General features: G+C 47.1%; 1 protein-coding gene across 24 annotated transcripts in view; it reads right to left on the bottom strand.

Moving 5' to 3' along the window:
• LOC149327674 (uncharacterized) overlaps positions 1 to 17963 on the bottom strand; it is an 83263-nt gene that overhangs the window by 63194 nt on the left and 2106 nt on the right. For 14 of the 24 annotated variants that reach the window (XM_089564138.1, XM_089564122.1, XM_089564118.1 and 11 more), the window contains exons 2-3: positions 10430 to 10477; positions 84 to 175 (exon numbers count right to left, since the gene is read on the bottom strand). The exons of 2 other annotated variants lie outside the window; for them this stretch is intronic. In XM_089564138.1, coding sequence (XP_089420264.1) covers positions 84 to 175; positions 10430 to 10477 — 140 coding nt within the window. The remainder of the gene's footprint in view (positions 1 to 83; positions 176 to 10429; positions 10478 to 17963) is intronic. 8 more of the 24 variants (XM_089564115.1, XM_089564129.1, XM_089564137.1 and 5 more) reach the window with 4 other exon arrangements.

Genomic DNA, 17963 nt, shown 5'->3' with positions numbered 1-17963 from the left:
CAGGAGCGCACTCAAGTGAGATGCATGGGAGAAGAAGAGACCAGTCGGGGTCCTCCCCCTCCCAGTGGGGGGAGTGCACTCACCCCTGCCGCAGCACCTCGTGGGGCACCAGCTGGTGGAGGGGGAAAGAAGCCATGGCCAGGGGCGGCCACCTCCGCACCACATCGCCCCACAGCTGCACACCAGGGGGGGGGGGGGGGGGGGGGGGGGGGGAGGAACACACGGCCAGTTCCAGTTTATCCCCTTTGGACGAGGGTTACACAAAAGAGGGTGATAAAAGCACCTGGGCCCTTAGCAAGCTGCTAGCTCGGGCCCACATGCAATAAGTGCACAAAATAGCATACCCAGGCGTCAACATAAGGAAGAAAAATATTACACAATATTGCAAAATCATCATCATCACCATCAGCCTGACTACGCCCACTGCAGGGCCTCTCCCGTCTCTCTCCAATTAGCCCTGTCCTTCGCCAGCCGCGGCCACCGTATCCCCGCAAACTTCTTAATCTCATCCACCCACCCAACTTTCTGCCGCCCCCTGCTAAGCTTGCCTTCTCTTGGAATCCACTCCATTAGGGACCAGCGGCTATCTTGCCTTCGCTTTACATGCCCTGCCCAATATATAGAAGATATTACACAAAACTACAATCAACTGAAGCAAGCATATGCAACCAATGAAATGAAGGAAATGAAGGAAATGAAGGAAATGAAGAGGACGTTCGTTACAAACACTGAATAATATATAGATACAGATTCAAGAGTATTAGACCATTCTATACAAACCAAGTAATACACTTTTTATTTGACTATGTTTCTGCTAGAGATTGCAAGTTATTTTTATAGATAATGTCCTTTACCAAGCGAGAGAAATTTGGGCTTCTTTTAACCCTTACTGGAAGAGTGTTCCAGATTTTTTGTACCAGTGTATGTTAATAACTGCCTGCTGTATGTGTTGTAAAAGTCAGCTCTACTCAGACCGTGGGTGGCCAAGAAGTGACTGACATTTTCCCTGCCATGACTGCCTTTCGGTCAGCTGTGTCCCCCTTTCCCCCATCAGAGCAGGGGACCACGCCCCCCCCACCATCAGCCTGACTGCGCCCTTGCTGTATTACAATTGACTTGCCACGTAGCGCTAAAGAGACACGGGGAGACACACAGGACGGGCGCCAACTTACAGCTGAAGTTTATCGCGTGAAACCAGGCAATATGACAGAGAAGAGGAGATGAAAACCTTTGAAATGAGGAATCACTCAAGCAGCGTTATCGTCGAACAACGTTTACGGATTAGCAGACATGGAAAGCATTTCCTTGTCAGATAGAAACTCTGAGGCATGTATGCTCCTTTTGCGAATGTTTATTCGACGCCTCTACGATTTCCCTGGTAAGCTGATCTTTGTGGCAATCCATGACAAGAGAGCTTTTGAAATCCGGATAACAGCCAGGACACTTGTTTGTCTTTCCATCTTTTTCTTTTTGCACTGATATGGCCCCTGGACACCATGTCTGGTAATCCGTAAACGTTGTTCGACGCTGCTTGAGTGATTTCACGCGGTAAGCCCGCCCTGTTCGTCTCCCCGTGTCTCTACGTGGCAGGTGAACCGTCACCCACTCGTCCAAGCTTCCACTCTTGCATTACAAGCTTTTCTCCAGAGGAAACCACAATATGTGCCTTCCATCATTTCGCATGCTCTCTTGTAAAAAAACACACACTCTGCCTCATGTCTCCTTATCACGAATACACTCAAAGAAAAATAATTGCAAGTTCCTTGACCAACTTTTCTGTTACCACTGGGGAATTGTGACAAATGAACCAGACCCAAATAACGTGTACAACATTTTTCTTTCCCTTTTTCTAACGGCTTACAACAACAGCTTTCCACCTACTGCTGGGAAACAAAATATAACAAGGCCATGGATAAGCCATGACCTTTATGAAACAATCAAAGAGAAAAACGAAACCTTTCAGGTATTTCTAAGCACTAAGAATCAAAGTGACTTTAGAATATTTAAGAAAACGAGGAATAAGTTAAATGCAGATATCAAGCAAGCTAAATGCGTGTACTATGGAAACAAATTCTCAGGCACTGTAGGAAATATGCGTTTGATGTGGACAACACTAAGGGAAATAATCTCAGCCACCCAACATGAAAAAAAATCCTGTTCCTTGCACAGGGCTTAATTGACGAAAACATTGCAAACCTTCTCAGCACGCACTTCCTTGCAGTTGGTGCCACAAATGATATTCACGGCACATTACTGTGGGAATGATGGTTCAATGTTCTCAAACTATATTTCTCGCTCCAACTTGTGCTCAACATAATCACGACGCTGAACCTGTGCACCAGGCGGCGATGATGTGGAAGCTTCTCCTGTTAAAGGGGGGAGCCTGGTCTTGAAAAGAAAATTTTATTAATCTAGTCATAGTTAAGAAATCTGCCGGGCACATGTATTTTTGTGCGCTGATTCTAGAGATGTCATTTAATTTCATGTAAAACAATTCCTTGAGCACTTATGCCCTTTTTATGCAAGTATTTTGTGAAGAGTTTCAAAGAAAATTGGCTGCGGGAAACTCACTGAAATGTATGCCATTGGGTTCTCTTGGTACCAAGGAATGCAATAAGGGTGAAATTAACATCCTCGCTATCATGGAACTTGAGTTACAGTGCACTGAAGCTGCCACTTCAGAAACAGGAATACACACTTTTCGTCTCGTTTCTGAAGCGACAACTTCAAAACCCTGTAACCCAAGTTCTATGATAGGCAGGAAGAGAACCCAGTGGCATACATTTCAGTGAGTTTCCCACAAGAAATTTTTTTCAAAGCTCTTCACAAAATACATGCATAAAAATTGCATAAGTGCTCCCACGCATAAAAATTGCATCGCGGCGGCGGCAGCGGCCTTGAGTCGGCTCTCGTGAAGTCATGTCACCATGCTATGCACACAAGTGTTGAAAGGCACGTAGTCGATCGGTTGGTTTCGGCGGGGTTCCCATGCACGGTTATCACAGCAGTTGCTGAAGCCCTCCTAAGAAAAGTCAAGTGTGCGATGTGTCAGAAGTCGACTGAGCCGATCAAACAGTCCGCGAGAACAAAAGGGGGGCCTTATGTGCACAGGGTCGCGCACAATGTGAAGAACGTGGCAAAGCGACATGGCGTGCCGGTCGTGTTTTCTGCCCCACGAAGGCTTGGCCAGCTATGTGCGCGCATTGGGAGCGATAAAAAGAGCTCCTGCACCAAAAGGCACGGCAAGCAGTACGTGAAGTGCTGCACAGGTGTGGTGTATGAAATACCACTGACCTGCGGAAAAGCCTATGTGGGCCAAACGGGGCGGTGCGTTAATGACCGCGCGGCTGAGCACGCATGATCACTAACAAATCTAGGAGGTGCACATCTTTCGCAGCACTGCTCTGAGTGCTTTGTGTGCAATCGTGCGGCAGAACATGGGCCGGGGCAAAAAAGATGCCAGCAATGCAAGAAGTGTGAGCCACGGCTTCGGGAGATTCTGGGCAGGAGTGGAGATACGAAGGCGCGGGAGATTTTGGAAGCATTCCACATTAGGAAGAAGGGATTAGATTGCGTGAGTGATACCTCGGTCCGCCTTTTCAAGACTGAGATAGCATATCTTCAACGGTTTTGTTGATGCTGTTGTACCGGTGTTTCTATTGCGCATGCCTTGAATTTTCTATATATTTGCTGGCTTTGCAGTAAATAAAATCAGATGAAGTTAGCGCATGTCCTGTGTCAGTCTTTCTTGTGTACGTCTTAATGCAGCGCTATTGCCATTTCTGTCCCTAGCTTTTGCATCTTTGCTTTTTCACAGAATTCGTACACCGGAAAAACATGGCTCACAAGAGCGTGACGGGCAGGACCTATGTCCTTAGGCATGTTTGGGCCTTCTTTATTATTGCGAAAGCAATACTACTTTCACTTTCAAGCCTTTGCGGTGCGACGGCGGTGCACATGAAATTACCTTTCCCATGACCTCTGTGTGGCGTCACGCTGAAGAGCTGGGCGACCATCTCGCGCCATCCGTGCGCGACGGCGGTGCACATGAACGGCGGCCTAACTCCCGCTCTCTCCGCCAGGAGCGCCACAGGTGTTGTGGCGTCACGCCGAAGAGCTGGGCGACCATCTCGCTCCATCCGTGCGCGACGGCGGTGCACATGAACGGCGGCCTAACTCCCGCTCTCTCCGCCAGGAGCGCCACAGGTGTTGTGACGTCACGCCGAAGAACTGGGCGACCATCTCGCGCCATCCGTGCGCGACGGCGGTGCACATGAACGGCGGCCTGACTGGATTGGATTAGATTAGATTACATTAGATTGGATTGTATAACCGATGCATCGCCACAAGTCTAACCACAAGCACCACCACCAGCTACACTACCAGCTGAACCATGACTTAGGTACGGATATTGCTTTCGCAGTTACCGGGCTTAACCAAGCTAAGCCACAGCGAATTTTTTTTGCTCAACGTTTCTTTCGTGTTCCCTGATTCACTTGTTAATGCAGCGCCCCGTCTGCCCTACATAGGAGTGGCCGCACGAGAGGGGAATCTCATAGACAACTCCTTCGACGCACTTCATGAGCGACCGCCCATATTTGGGGCCACACATCCCTTTTCTTTGTGCAAGGCTGAGAGCAATGTTTTCACCCGTTCACTATCATATCAACTTTGAAGATGACAGCATTCCTTGCATGTAAGATGGTAGATATTTGTGCATATTGCCTTCACAACACCGCGTCAGGCATACATCATTTACCCGTCCTGGTTACACAGGGTGCTTTCCTATGTGGCATCGCTTGCTGGCCGGCAACCTACCGTGAGCTTGGACATGAAGCGCCGCTACCACCTACTCCTGGCTCACCGCCACTGCAACTGAATTTGGACGCCACCGACCATTTCATCAGGCAACATACGTCTTCGACAGTGATCCACGTCACAGCCAGCCGGGGATATAACAGTGGCGGAGCAAGCAGTGGGTTTGGGCACAACGCCGCGTCAGGCATGCATCATTCACCCGTCCTGATTACGCAGGTTAGTTACATGGAAGGTGCTACTTGTTCTACGAGTTCTGATTACTGTATGCTTGCGGTGTTGTGCCCAACAGAGTTCTGCGTTAAGGTGAAGCGCTTGATATTGTCTGTGTCGCGATGTTGTTCCTTTGCTTGGTCCTTGCTTCTACTTGCTGGTTATGTGGAGACAAACCCTGGACCTCCTCCTGAGCAAATAACTCAAGAGGTATTGCTTGCTTCTGTGTTGCAAACAGTGCAAAGGATTGAGTCCTGTCAAACAACGATACTAAATGAACTGAAGGGTGTTGGGGAAAAACAGGATGCTGCAGATGTTGCAATACAACAGCTCACCGACAGAGTTACAGCGCTTGAAGCCATAACAGAGGTGTATAGCAAAACCGATGCCAGCATTCCTGACCCTGGTTTGCAAGAAATCACAGCAAAGCTGGCTGAGGTTACCGCGAGATGCAATGACGCAGAGAACAGGCTTCGGCGCTCGAACTTGCTGTTTTTCTGACTTCAGGACGAGGAGAATGAGAGCTGGGATGATTCCGAGCAAAAAATAATCACCTTCTGCTCCGAAAAGCTGGGAATTATGGTTACGAATGCCCAGTTTGAACATGTCCATCGGCTGGGAAAGTTCGACGTCCGTGAAGATTAGGCCCATCATCGCAAAATTCTCACTTTTCAAAGATAAGCAGCAAATTATTGCGTGCAAGGCACGAGTCACTCTATCCAAGAGGACTTTTCATGGTCAACCAGGATAGCAAGGAAAAAAACTGCTCGAGTTCGCCAAACAACAGGGTAAGAAGGGCAAGATAAGCTGCGCATGGGCAGGAGAGTATACATGTACGACAGCGCCACTGACTCAGTGGTATTATCCTCAAGATAGCTAGGCCGGAGCACAAACAATCCGCCACTGCCCAGGTCATCTGTCACTGATCCACAGTTATCTTTAACAAACATCCGAAGCCTGCTCCCTAAGCGTGACGAACTATGGTCTTTCTAGGATGATGCTGACAGCGATATCGTGGCACTCACAGAAACTTGGCTGCATCCAGATGTAGCGGATGATGAAATTTTTCCCAGTCTTTATTATTTTATTTTATTTTATTTAGCAATACTGTAAGCCTTTGACAGGCCTATACAGGCAGTGGGTTACAAAGGTATTCACAATGTACAACACTTTGTAAAATATATTAACATTAGAACTTGTTATCTGAAACAGAACATCATTCCAACCAAAATCAAACGGTAGAAAAGAGCAGGAAAAAAAGAGGAAAAAAAAGAAAAAAAAAGAAAAAAAAAGCTTCCGCATTATGGCACTGAGTGAAACAAAGATTCTACCTTATTGACAAAGCTAGACACAGAATCGTCGTCAACAACATCCCCTGGCAATGGATTCCAAATCTCTACGGACGACGGAAAAAAAGAAAACTTAAAAGTATTGCACCGTGTGACGTATGGCCGGATGTGCTTATCATGATTTTTTTCGTTTAGTGTGACGGTGTGGTGGCTGCAGATACTGATCTTTGTTGATGCGCAGCGACCCATGGTACAGCATGAAAAGAAACTTCATGGCGGCAACACGACGCCTGCTCGCAAGTGTGGGAATGCCTGCTTGTGTTCTAAGAGCACTGACACTTTCAAACCGGGAGTACTTCGAGTAGATAAATCGTAGTGCTTTATTTTGCACCCTTTCCAAGGAATCTGTCAGGTACTGTTGATGCGGGTTCCAGACTATGCTACCATATTCCAGAATTGGTCGGACTAGAGTTTTGTAGGCTTTAAGTTTTACTTCAGGAGGAGCCTTGCCTAATTTTCTCCGTAAAAATCCTAGTGTTTTAAACGCTTTTGCACAGGTGTTGTTAATATGTACATCCCATTTCATTGTGCGTGTAAGTGTTACCCCTAAATACTTAACAGACAACTAGGTCTAGAATATTAGAACCACGAGTTGGTTGATTGATAACTTGAAAAAAATTAAAATCTAACATGAGGTTGATAAGCCATCAAGAAAGCATTGCCTTCATTTCTCGTCAGCACTGATTCCATCCTCGAAATAGTGTGGGCTGCTTGTACAACATCATCAAAGAAAGTGTTGGTTGGTGTCTGCTACCGGCCACCTGATTCTGATCATTCCTTCATTTCACAGCTTCATATCAGTGTTACGTCCGCCATCCAAAAATGCCCAGCTGAAATCATTTACCTGGATGGCGACTTCAATTTCCCTCGGATAGACTGGTCAAGTTTGTCATCCGCATGCCACACCTCAGTTGAGCTTATCAACCTCATGTTAGATTTTAATTTTTTTCAAGTTATCAATCAACCAACTCGTGGTTCTAATATTCTAGACCTAGTTTTCTGTAGAGCGCCTGAAACGGTCCGCAAAGTGCTATTCGTAGATGGTTCTAGCGATCATAAGCTTATCCAATTACAGCTTACCGTCCCATTAAAATTTCAAGGTACTACATCTAGGCAAATTCGGGATTATAATAAAGCCAATTATAGCGATATGAATATCGCACTGAACGGATTTTTCATTCCAACCTTCTTGCCTTCATTTTCGGACAGGTCTGTTGGACAAAACTGGATGCTTTTTAGGAACACTATAAAAAATTTAGTGTATAAATATGCTCCCTTGGTTTCTATCTGAAACGATAAATCTAACCCCTGGTTCAATAGGTCTCTGCGCCGTCACCGAAACAAAAAAAAGTGTTTGTACAGAAGGGCTAAACTTGTGTCCACGCCATTTGCTTGGCAAAAATACCGTGAATGCCTAAAATCTTACTGTACTGCTATCCGCGCTTCTAAAAACAAATACTTTTCTCATGACCTGCCTGCTCTCCTAAAATCTAATCCGAAAAAATTTTGGCGCGTGATATCTCCTGACGGGACTCGTAACCACATTTCATTGTGCAATGCCGACCTCACACCATTTTCGGACACTGAATGCCCGCATGAATTCAACAGATATTTCGCGTCTGTATTTACTCAGGAAGATCACTCCAATGTACCCAGTGTTCCTGACCTTGATTATCCATATATGGCTCCTATTAACATCACCGCTGAAGGTATATCTCATCTCATTACAAACCTCAAGCTCTCCACTAGCGCTGGTGTTGATGACATTAATTCTAAAATATTGAAGAACACTGTATCGACTTCTAGTCAAATTCTTTGCCATATCTTTCAGCAGTCTTAATCATCTGGCTTGCTCCCTGCAGACCGGAAAGTTGCCAAGGTCATCCCTGTGTTCAAGAGCAGACATAGAAATTCGCCAGAAAACTGTCGCCCCATTTCACTGACATGCATATGCGGCAAGTTACTTGAGCACATTATCGCCTCTCACATTTGCGGTTACCTGGAACTTAATTCTTTCTTTTTTACTAAACAGCATGGCTTCCGAAAACGATTTTCTTCTGATACGCAACTGCTAGAATTCACGACTGACCTGCACTTCAACATGGACGCTAAGCTACAAACTGATTGCATCTTTCTGGACTGTGCTAAAGCTTTAACGTGTTGCACATTCCCGCTTGTTCTCGACATTATCTGCTCTTTGCCTAGATTCTTTGACCCTGACATGGCTTCGCAACTTTCTTCCTTTTCGTCACCACAGTGAACAATTTCTCCTCCCCACTCGGTGACGCAACATCTGGTGTGCCTCAAGGCAGTGTTCTTGGCCCTTTATTGTTTCTAATATACATTAACCATCTACCCGCTGGCATATCTTCTTCCCTGCGACTTTTTGCGGATGACTGCATCATTTGCCGTCCTATCAATTCCTTGAATGATCACCTCACTCTCCAATGTGACCTGAACCTCATCTCGGACTGGTGTACTAAATGGCAAATGTCGCTTAACTCGACAAAATGCAAGATTATCTCTTTCAGCCGCAAGCATACAAACTCTAGCTTTTCGTACATCATAGATAGCACTACAGTGTCTCGGGCATTATCGTACAAGTATTTAGGCGTTCATCTGACGCATAATCTTCCATGGGCCACACACATTCAAGCCATCTGTGCCAAAGCCAGCAGGTCACTAGGGTACCTGCGTCGCAATTTGCTAACCTCCCCTAACAGCATAAGGAAACTGGCATATCTCACAATCGTACGGCCGCAACTAGAATTTGCATCACCTACATGGTCTCCATATCAAAAATACTTAATCAGCATGTTAGAATCCATCCAGAACAGAGCTGCTCGCTTCATTACACGCAAATACAGCCCTGACGGCAGCATAACAGCAATAAAACTTGATATCGGTCTCGAGCCTTTAGACATTCGCCGTTCCATTGCTCTTTTGTGCTTATTTCATAAATATCTTTTCAGCACAAGGCCATCTCCATTACCTCTTGAAACGCCTACACGCATTTCACGCCGCCTACATAACCAGAAGAGCACAAAACGCATTCACGGTAGAACCCTCGCTTTTAATTCATCTGCACTTCCACGTGCCATCGCTCTTTGGAATGATCTTCCTGACAATATCGCATCCATCGGCAACCATTAACCATTCCAGGATCATCTACATAGATATCTCACATGACATCGCCTTTTTTTCCTATCTTTGATTTCCTTTGTCCCAGTGTACTTTTGTTCCTTCATTGCCACTACGTTTTGTTTTGGCCGTATGTCCGGCATTCATGCTACTATTAAGTACCTTGTATCCTATGTATAATTTCGCCTTTAATTTTTGCTTTGTACATTAGTTTCTTTTAACTTAATCTCTTGTATCTCATGTTGTATTAATTAGTTTCTTTTGCACATTTGTCGTTCTTTGCCCCCCTTACTCAATGCCCTTCTGGGCCCTGTAAGGTATTGTGAATAAATAAATAAAAAATAAATCAGTTGTGAGTGGCGCTTCGTCCCGTCTTTCTGCCTTGTGTTGTGTCTTTTTGCGCTCCTGTAACCAAAGATGGACAGTTACCAGCTTGCCCAGCAAGACGTTCTTTTAAGAAACGTGGAGGCTAACACAGAGGGTTCAGCTTAAGTTAAGGACAACGCAGCGAGCTATGGAAAGAGAAATGATGGGTGTAACGTTCAGAGACCGGAAGAGGGCGGATTGGGTGAGGGAACAAACACGAGTTAATGACATCCTAGTGGAAATCAAGAGGAAGAAGTGGGCCTAGGCAGGGCATGTAATGCGAAGGCAACATAACCGCTGGTCCTTAAGGGTAACGGAGTGGATTCCAAGAGAAAGCAAACGTAGCAGGGGACGGCAGAAAGTTAGGTGGGCGGATGAGATTAAGAAGTTTGCGGGAATACGGTGCCTGCAACTGTGCACAGGACAGGGTTAACTGGAGAGACATGGGAGAGGCCCGGCAGTGGGTGTAGTCAGGAGGCTGACGATGATGTAGAGGAGGAAATTCGCACTCCCTTTGTGCCTGAGAGTGAAAGCGAGGAGCTCACCTGGCGACAAGTGAGGTCCCCCAGCAGCCCTCGTGCCGCCCTGGGCCCCTGCAGGGCAGCAACAAGTTTCACCCAACTGCCAAGGATGCAAAGCCAAACCAGTTCCGAGAAGAAAACTGATGCCAACCAATATTTTTATTTTTGCCCAACGTTTCGGGACCAACTCGGTCCCTACTTCAGGGGTGACTAAGGTGTGCCAGCAGCAGCGGGGTGCTGCCTTCGCTCTCCCTTTGTTAGCACGTGGCGCAGTCCACTAACGTACGCGGAGGGGAGCGTTCCTGGAGTCCTACTCATTGTCGCCTTTGTGAGCCGGATGTGTCATGGCTCCACATGTCGCCTCTTGAACAGGTTTGGCCCCACGGACAAGACGCTCGCCTCCTCCAAGGCTATTCGGTGGTCGGCGCGCTCACAGTGTTCGGCGAGGGGGTTGGATTCCGAATTCATTAGCCGGATGTCATTCGTGTGTTGCCTTATTCTTTGGTGGAGGTTTTTTGTTTCGCCAACATATGAAGCCTGGCACTTGGAGCATGGGATTTTGTAAACGACACCCGGTTGTTTTTCTCTGGGGACGCCGTCTTTCGGTCGTGGTAAGAGGCGGCTTACTGTCGAAACAGCCTTGTGAGCCACGTAGATTCCATGTTTTCCCAGAATGCGTGCAAGTGCCTCCCTGGTTCCCCTCATGTATGGATGCACAACGCGCGCGCGTTTTGTTGCTTCATTGTTGGCTGTTTCCCCTGTCCTACGAGCCTGAAGACGACCAATGCGTTGAATGAAGCCACGTGTGTAGCCATTCTTCTGTAGGTCGGCGAACACGGTGGCCTCTTCTGCTTTTTTCTCCGCTTTGCAGGAGCAGATTGACTTTGCTCTTCTCAGAAGAGAGGAGACGACAGATGCTTTGAGGCTAGCAGGGTGGCTGGAATTAAAATTTAGAAGCTAGTAGGGTGGCTGGAATTAAAATTTAGAGGCTAGTAGGGTGGCTGGAATTAAAATTTAGAAGCTAGTAGGGTGGCTGGAATTAAAATTTAGAGGCTAGTAGGGTGGCTGGAATTAAAATTTAGAGGCTAGTAGGGTGGCTGGAATTAAAATTTAGAGGCTAGTAGGGTGGCTGGAATTAAAATTTAGAGGGTAGTAGGGACGCTGGAATTAAAATTTAGGTAGCGGCCGGTATTGGTTGGCTTCCTACAGACACTGAACTTTAGATCTGCCCCTTCTCTTCTTAGGAAGACGTCCAGGAATGCAATGTGTTGTTGTCTTGTCATTGTTCATTGTCAACGGATGAAAACTTTAGGGTTTTTCTTGAAACAACACCAGTGCCTCCTCTTGGACGGCCTCCATCGTCAGGTTGGCAGCAGTCACCGAGACGACGGAGCCCAAGGCAGTGCCGCTGGTCTGCTTATAAAATTATCTTTTGAAGGAAAAAAAGCTGTGCTGCACAGGCACAACTCCACAAGCTGGCAGCGTTCTTCTGGGTTCAGGCTCACCCTGGTGCCTAGGTCAGCATCCGCTTTGAGGGCTTGCTTCGCTGTGGAAACGGCAAAGGGACGTTCGTAAAGAGTGAGACCACGTCGCATGAAACCATGCACTCATCCACTTCCAGATGAACGTGGGACAGACGTTTGACGAAGTGGCCGAACGTGCGTTGATGTGTCGCCTGTCAGGGGCAGCAGGAGGAGGTAGACCGAGAGTGCCTCAAGCGGTGAGGTGGTGAATTTCTGACAGTCCGTAAAAGGCTGATGCTGAGTCATTCCAGCATATCAAGCCTCAGCAGAGGCACTTTGATTCCGGGTGGTGCTTGAAGCTGGACGCTGAAATTAAGTTTGTTCATTCTGGTCTGAAGTTGCAGAGTTGGATCCTTTCTTAATTTTTCGTAAGCTGCGCCGTCGAGGAGTGTTGTCACTTTTTCCTCGCAATCCGGTCGGTCGAGAGCCACCGTTACAATTCCTTTGTCTGCCGGGAGGATGACGATGTTTTGGCCGCTGCGAAGGTCTCGGAGAGCTGGCATTTCTCCTTGCAAGGGGTTCTGCGGCCGGGAATGTTGGAAAGAACCCCTATAGCTTTTAGCCGAACTTCTTCGCAGGCGGAAGATTCAACATACTTGATAACGTCCTCCACAGCTGCCATTAGTTGTCCGAGGGGTGGCCTTGTTGATGTGGTGTTGAACCCGTGGCCTTTCGCCAAGGCAGAAGTCTCGTTTGCAGACAGCGATCTCGATGGTAGGTTGGTGACAAAGTTGGAGACGTCACCAGGCGGTCTACTTGACTTGTCTTTCTCCTTTCGAGAGTTTTGCTGCGTGGGACGACTTCTGCTTTTCTGCTGTGCTGGAGGAAACACTTACGGCCTTCAGTGCGTCCAACACACCCGCGAGTCGATGTCTTCCCGCAAGTCGATATCTCAGCTGGTCTGAAGACATCGCAGGTCGAATATTTCCTTGCACACCTCAACTCAGTTGAGCCTTTTATTATGTTAACAAAGGAACGAGAAGTGAACAACACATTGCCATTGCTGGATGTCTTCTTAAGAACAAAAGGGGCAGATCTAAAGTTCAGTGTCTATAGGAAGCCAACCCATACCGGCCGCTACCTAAATTTTAATTCCAGCCACCCTGCTAGCCTCAAAGCATCTGTCGTCTCCTCTCTTCTGAGAAGAGCAAAGTCAGTCTGCTCCTGCAAAGCGGAGAAAAAAGCAGAAGAGGCCACCGTGTTCGCCGACCTACAGAAGAATGGCTACACACGTGGCTTCATTCAACGCATTGGTCGTCTTCAGGCTCGTAGGACAGGGGAAACAGCCAACAATGAAGCAACAAAACGCGCGCGCGTTGTGCATCCATACATGAGGGGAACCAGGGAGGCACTTGCACGCATTCTGGGAAAACATGGAATCTACGTGGCTCACAAGGCTGTTTCGACAATAAGCCGCCTCTTACCACGACCGAAAGACGGCGTCCCCAGAGAAAAACAACCGGGTGTCGTTTACAAAATCCCATGCTCCAAGTGCCAGGCTTCATATGTTGGCGAAACAAAAAACCTCCACCAAAGAATAAGGCAACACACGAATGACATCCGGCTAATGAATTCGGAATCCAACCCCCTCGCCGAACACTGTGAGCGCGCCGACCACCGAATAGCCTTGGAGGAGGCGAGCGTCTTGTCCGTGGGGCCAAACCTGTTCAAGAGGCGACATGTGGAGCCATGACACATCCGGCTCACAAAGGCGACAATGAGTAGGACTCCAGGAACGCTCCCCTCCGCGTACGTTAGTGGACTGCGCCACGTGCTAACAAAGGGAGAGCGAAGGCAGCACCCCGCTGCTGCTGGCACACCTTAGTCACCCCTGAAGTAGGGACCGAGTTGGTCCCGAAACGTTGGGCAAAAATAAAAATATTGGTTGGCGTCAGTTTTCTCTCAATTACCTAAAGAACCCAACTAGACGGACTTCCATCAAAGATGTTTTCATTCAAAGCCAAAACAAACTAAAAATCCTCCTGTATGGCATATTGCAGCGTTCGATTGTTACGTATGAGGCAAAATTTTTTCATCAATCCCATCCCACAATTTGGTCACTTGTCGGTACCTTTACGGCTGCCACAAGTACTCGACACTGAAGCAGTGAGAAGTCAGCCATGTTAGTACTGACTCATTTCAATCGAAGGACAGTGAAAAAAACAAACTTGAAGGCACACACAGTGAGCACTTACTATCAACAAAGGCACTTATTCAAACGTTCAATATAAATCACCATCATTATCAGCCTGTCTACGCCCACTGCAGGGCAAAGGCCTCTAACCTTGCCCTTTGCCAGTTGCCGTCACTCTATCTCCCCGCAAACTTCTTAATCTCATCCGCCCACCTAACTTTCTGCCGTCCCCTGCTACGCTTGCCTTCTCTCGGAATCCACTCCGTTACCCTTAAGGACCAGCGGTTATCTTGCCTTCGCATTACATGCCCTGCCCAGGCCCACTTCTTCCTCTTGATTTCGACTAGGATGTGATTAACCTGCGTTTGTTCCCTCATCCACTCCGCCCACTTCTAATCTCTTAACGTTACACCTAACATTTTTATTTCCACACCTTGCTATGTTGCCCTTAACTTAAGCTGAACCGTGTTTGTTGCCCTTTCCGTTTGTGCCCCATGGGTGAGTACCGGTAGGATACAGCTGTTGTATACTTTTCCCTTGAGGAATATAGGCAAACTGCCATTCATGATCTGAGAGAACCTGCCATGAGCGCTCCACCCCATTCTTATTCTTCCAGTTATTTCCCTCTGATGATCCGCATCAGCTGTCACTACCTGCCCCTTTACCACTTCCAGGACCTCTTAACCAATTGTGAACTGCTGTTCCCCAGAGAGAATGTTCAACATTACTTTGGTTTTCTGCATGTTAATTTTTAGCCCCACCGTTCTGCTCTGCCTGTCTAATTCATTGATTATGCTTTGCAGTTCATGTCCTGAGTGACTTAGCGAGGCAATGTCATCAGCGAATCGCAGATTACTTAGGTATTCTCCATTAACTCTTATCCCCCAACTCTTCCCATTTCAGGCCCCGGAATACCTCCTGTAAACAGGCGGTGAATAGCATAGGCGAGAGTGTGTCTCCCTGCCCGACACCCTTCCTTATTGGAATTTTATTGCTGACTTTATGGAGGACTATGGTAGCCATGCAGTCGTTATAGATATCTTCCAATATTTTCACATGAGACATCTACACCCTAATTTGTGCTATGCCTGCATGACAGCTGAGGTTTCCACTGAGTCGAATGCTTTCTTGTAATCAATGAAGGCTATATAGAGGGGTGCATTATGTTCTGCACATTTCTCTATCGCCTCATTGATAGTGTGAATATGGTATATCGCCAAGTATGCTTTACGAAAGCCTGCCTGATCATTTGGTTGATTAAAGTCTAAGGTTGTCCTGACCTTATTAGCAATTACCTTAGTAAATACCTAGTAGGGAACAGCGAGTAAGCTGATCGGTATGGAATTTTTTGAGTCCTTGACGTCTCCTTTCTTATGAATTAAGATAAGTTAGTGTTCTTCCAAGCTCTAGGTACGCATGAGGTCCCAGGGCATTGCGTATACAGGGTGGCTAGTTTTTGTAGCACAATCTCCCCTCCGTCCTTCAAGAGAATTGCTGTTGCCTGATCCCCACCAGCTGCTTTCCCACTTTGCATAGCTCCTGAGGCCTTCCTTGCTTCCTCCTTCGCTACTGGCGGGATGTCCCATTGCTGTGCTCGACTGCCTCCCTCAGTAACTTGATGATTACAATCGCTAATGTATAGATTCGAGTAGAAGTCTTCGGCCACTCTAATTAGCTGATCCATGTTGCTAATGACATGGCCCTCTTTGTCTCTTAGCGCATACATCTGGTTTTTGCCTGTGCCCATTTCCTCTTGTGAAGCAATGCAAAAGCGACAAAGGACCAATGAAAGAGAAGACGACAACACGGGAGTTGTCTAACAACCAAAGGTCTAATGGAAAACCCAGGAGTTATACAAGAAGTGAAAACGCGCAAAACTTGAAACAAAACACAGAAAAACATCAAGGATTACAAGGCAGAGGACAGGCACTTATCGAGGAATGTTATTTCGTTTCTCTGTAAAGCAACGGACGGTTTTGACACACGTGTTTGAGTTCTTAGCGATGCAATATGCTTCGAAAATTTCCCTGCCTATCTGGTTACTACTCGTGCATGCCACTGACGTATTATGCAAGTACGGCGGGCAAGGATGATCTTCCCTGTTCTTTGCATTTGTGGCAGTGCCGCACGAGGTTAGAAGAAGGGGATTTGATTCTGGTCAAGGGGACTTCCGTGCCCTTTCAGTGTGACGCTTCTGGAACCTGGCCACAGTTTGTCTTTCCGCACGACCAAGGACCCTTACGCGCCACCCCTTTTCTGCAACCAATGAATTCACTCAAGTAACCACAAACAGAATCACGCCAACTTTAGACTTCAATAAACCAAATGATCAGGCAGGCTTTAGTAAAGGGAACTCGACAATAGAAAATATTCACACTATCAATCAGGTGATAGAGAAATGTAACCAACCCCTATACATGGCGTTCCTCGTTTACTAGAAAGCATCGGACTCAGTGCAAACCTTAGCAGTCATGTAGGCATCAGGGTGTAGAAGAGTGCTATGTGAAAATATCAGAAGATATTTATAGCGACTGCACAGCTAGCATAGTTTGCCATAAAGTCAGCAATAAAAAAAACCCAATAAGGAAGGGCATCAGGCAGGCAGACTTGATCACGCCAATGCTATTCGCCGCCTGCTTGCAGGAGGTATTCCGGGGCCTGCAATGAGAACAGTTGGGGATAAGAGTTAATGGAGAATACGTAAGTAATTTGCGATTCGCCGATGACATTGCCTTGCTAAGCCACTCAGGACAAGAACTGCAAAGCATGATCAATCAGTTAGACAGGCAGAGCAGAACGGTGGGGCTAAGAATTAACATGCAGAAAACCAAAGTAATGTTCAACAGCTTAGCAAGGGAACAGCAGTTTATAGTTGGTAGCGAGGTGCTGGAAATGATAAGGGACTACATCTACTTAGGGCAGGTAGTGACCACTGATCTGGATCATGTTACGGCTCGGGTTAGCGTGGCCAGTTGTTGCAACACCAAGGGGGCTCGTCCGGGATGAGGAAACGGTCTGAAGTTCGAAGATTGGAGATATCAAAAACAAGCAGGTTTAATGGCAAGAAACTAAGACACTTATTTACATAAATTTACAAAGAAGAGCAAGGAATCAAAAGTTAAGAGTTCATGACGTCGAGCGACTGGATGAGCCTTTTACCCAGGGCCCAGAGCCTTCTGGAAAATGACACTGTTGGTTTTCCCTTTTCTTTCACAGTTCTCGCGGTGCTGTCCCGAGTCAATTTGCCGGCCCTCGCATCAGCATCTACACCTGCCCTAGCATTTCTCAAACGCTTGTCGCGTTCGCGAGCTTTCTTGCGTAGCGACGCTACTTGCGCTTTGCTCATAGTGCTAGGCGGTGGCTCAACTGTCGAATTGTTCACTCCCGTAGTTCCGTCTGAGCACCAACGCTCATTTTCCTGCTGTCTTTCTATCGGAGCAGCTCATCCAGTCGCTCGACGTCATGAACTCGTTAACTTTTGATTCCTTGCTCTTCCTTTGTAAATTTATGTAAATAAGTGTCTTAGTTTCTTGCCATTAAACCTGCTTGTTTTTGATATCGCCAATCTTCGAACTTCAGACCGTTTCCTCATCCCGGACGAGCCCCCTTGGTGTTGCAACAACTGGCCACGCTAACCCGAGCCGTAACAACTGGTGGCAGCGGTGGGATTCTGCTACCTTGAGTTACAACAATCATGAGAGGGAAATAACTGGGAGAGTAAGGATGGGGTGGAGCACATATACGGCAGGTTCTCTCAGATCACGAATGGCAGTTTACCAGCATCCCACAGCTGTATCTTACCCCAATACTCACCCATGGGGCGGAAACGTGGAGGCTAACACAGAGGGTTCAGCTTAAGTTAAGGACAACGCAGCGAGCTATGGAAAGGAAAATGGTAGGT

The sequence above is a fragment of the Amblyomma mixtum genome, chromosome 10 (assembly GCF_055824585.1).
Source record: "Amblyomma mixtum isolate Tamu chromosome 10, ASM5582458v1, whole genome shotgun sequence".
Taxonomy (NCBI): domain Eukaryota; kingdom Metazoa; phylum Arthropoda; class Arachnida; order Ixodida; family Ixodidae; genus Amblyomma; species Amblyomma mixtum.
The sequence above is the reverse complement of the archived record's forward strand: the minus strand, read 5'-3'. Positions and strand labels throughout refer to the sequence as shown.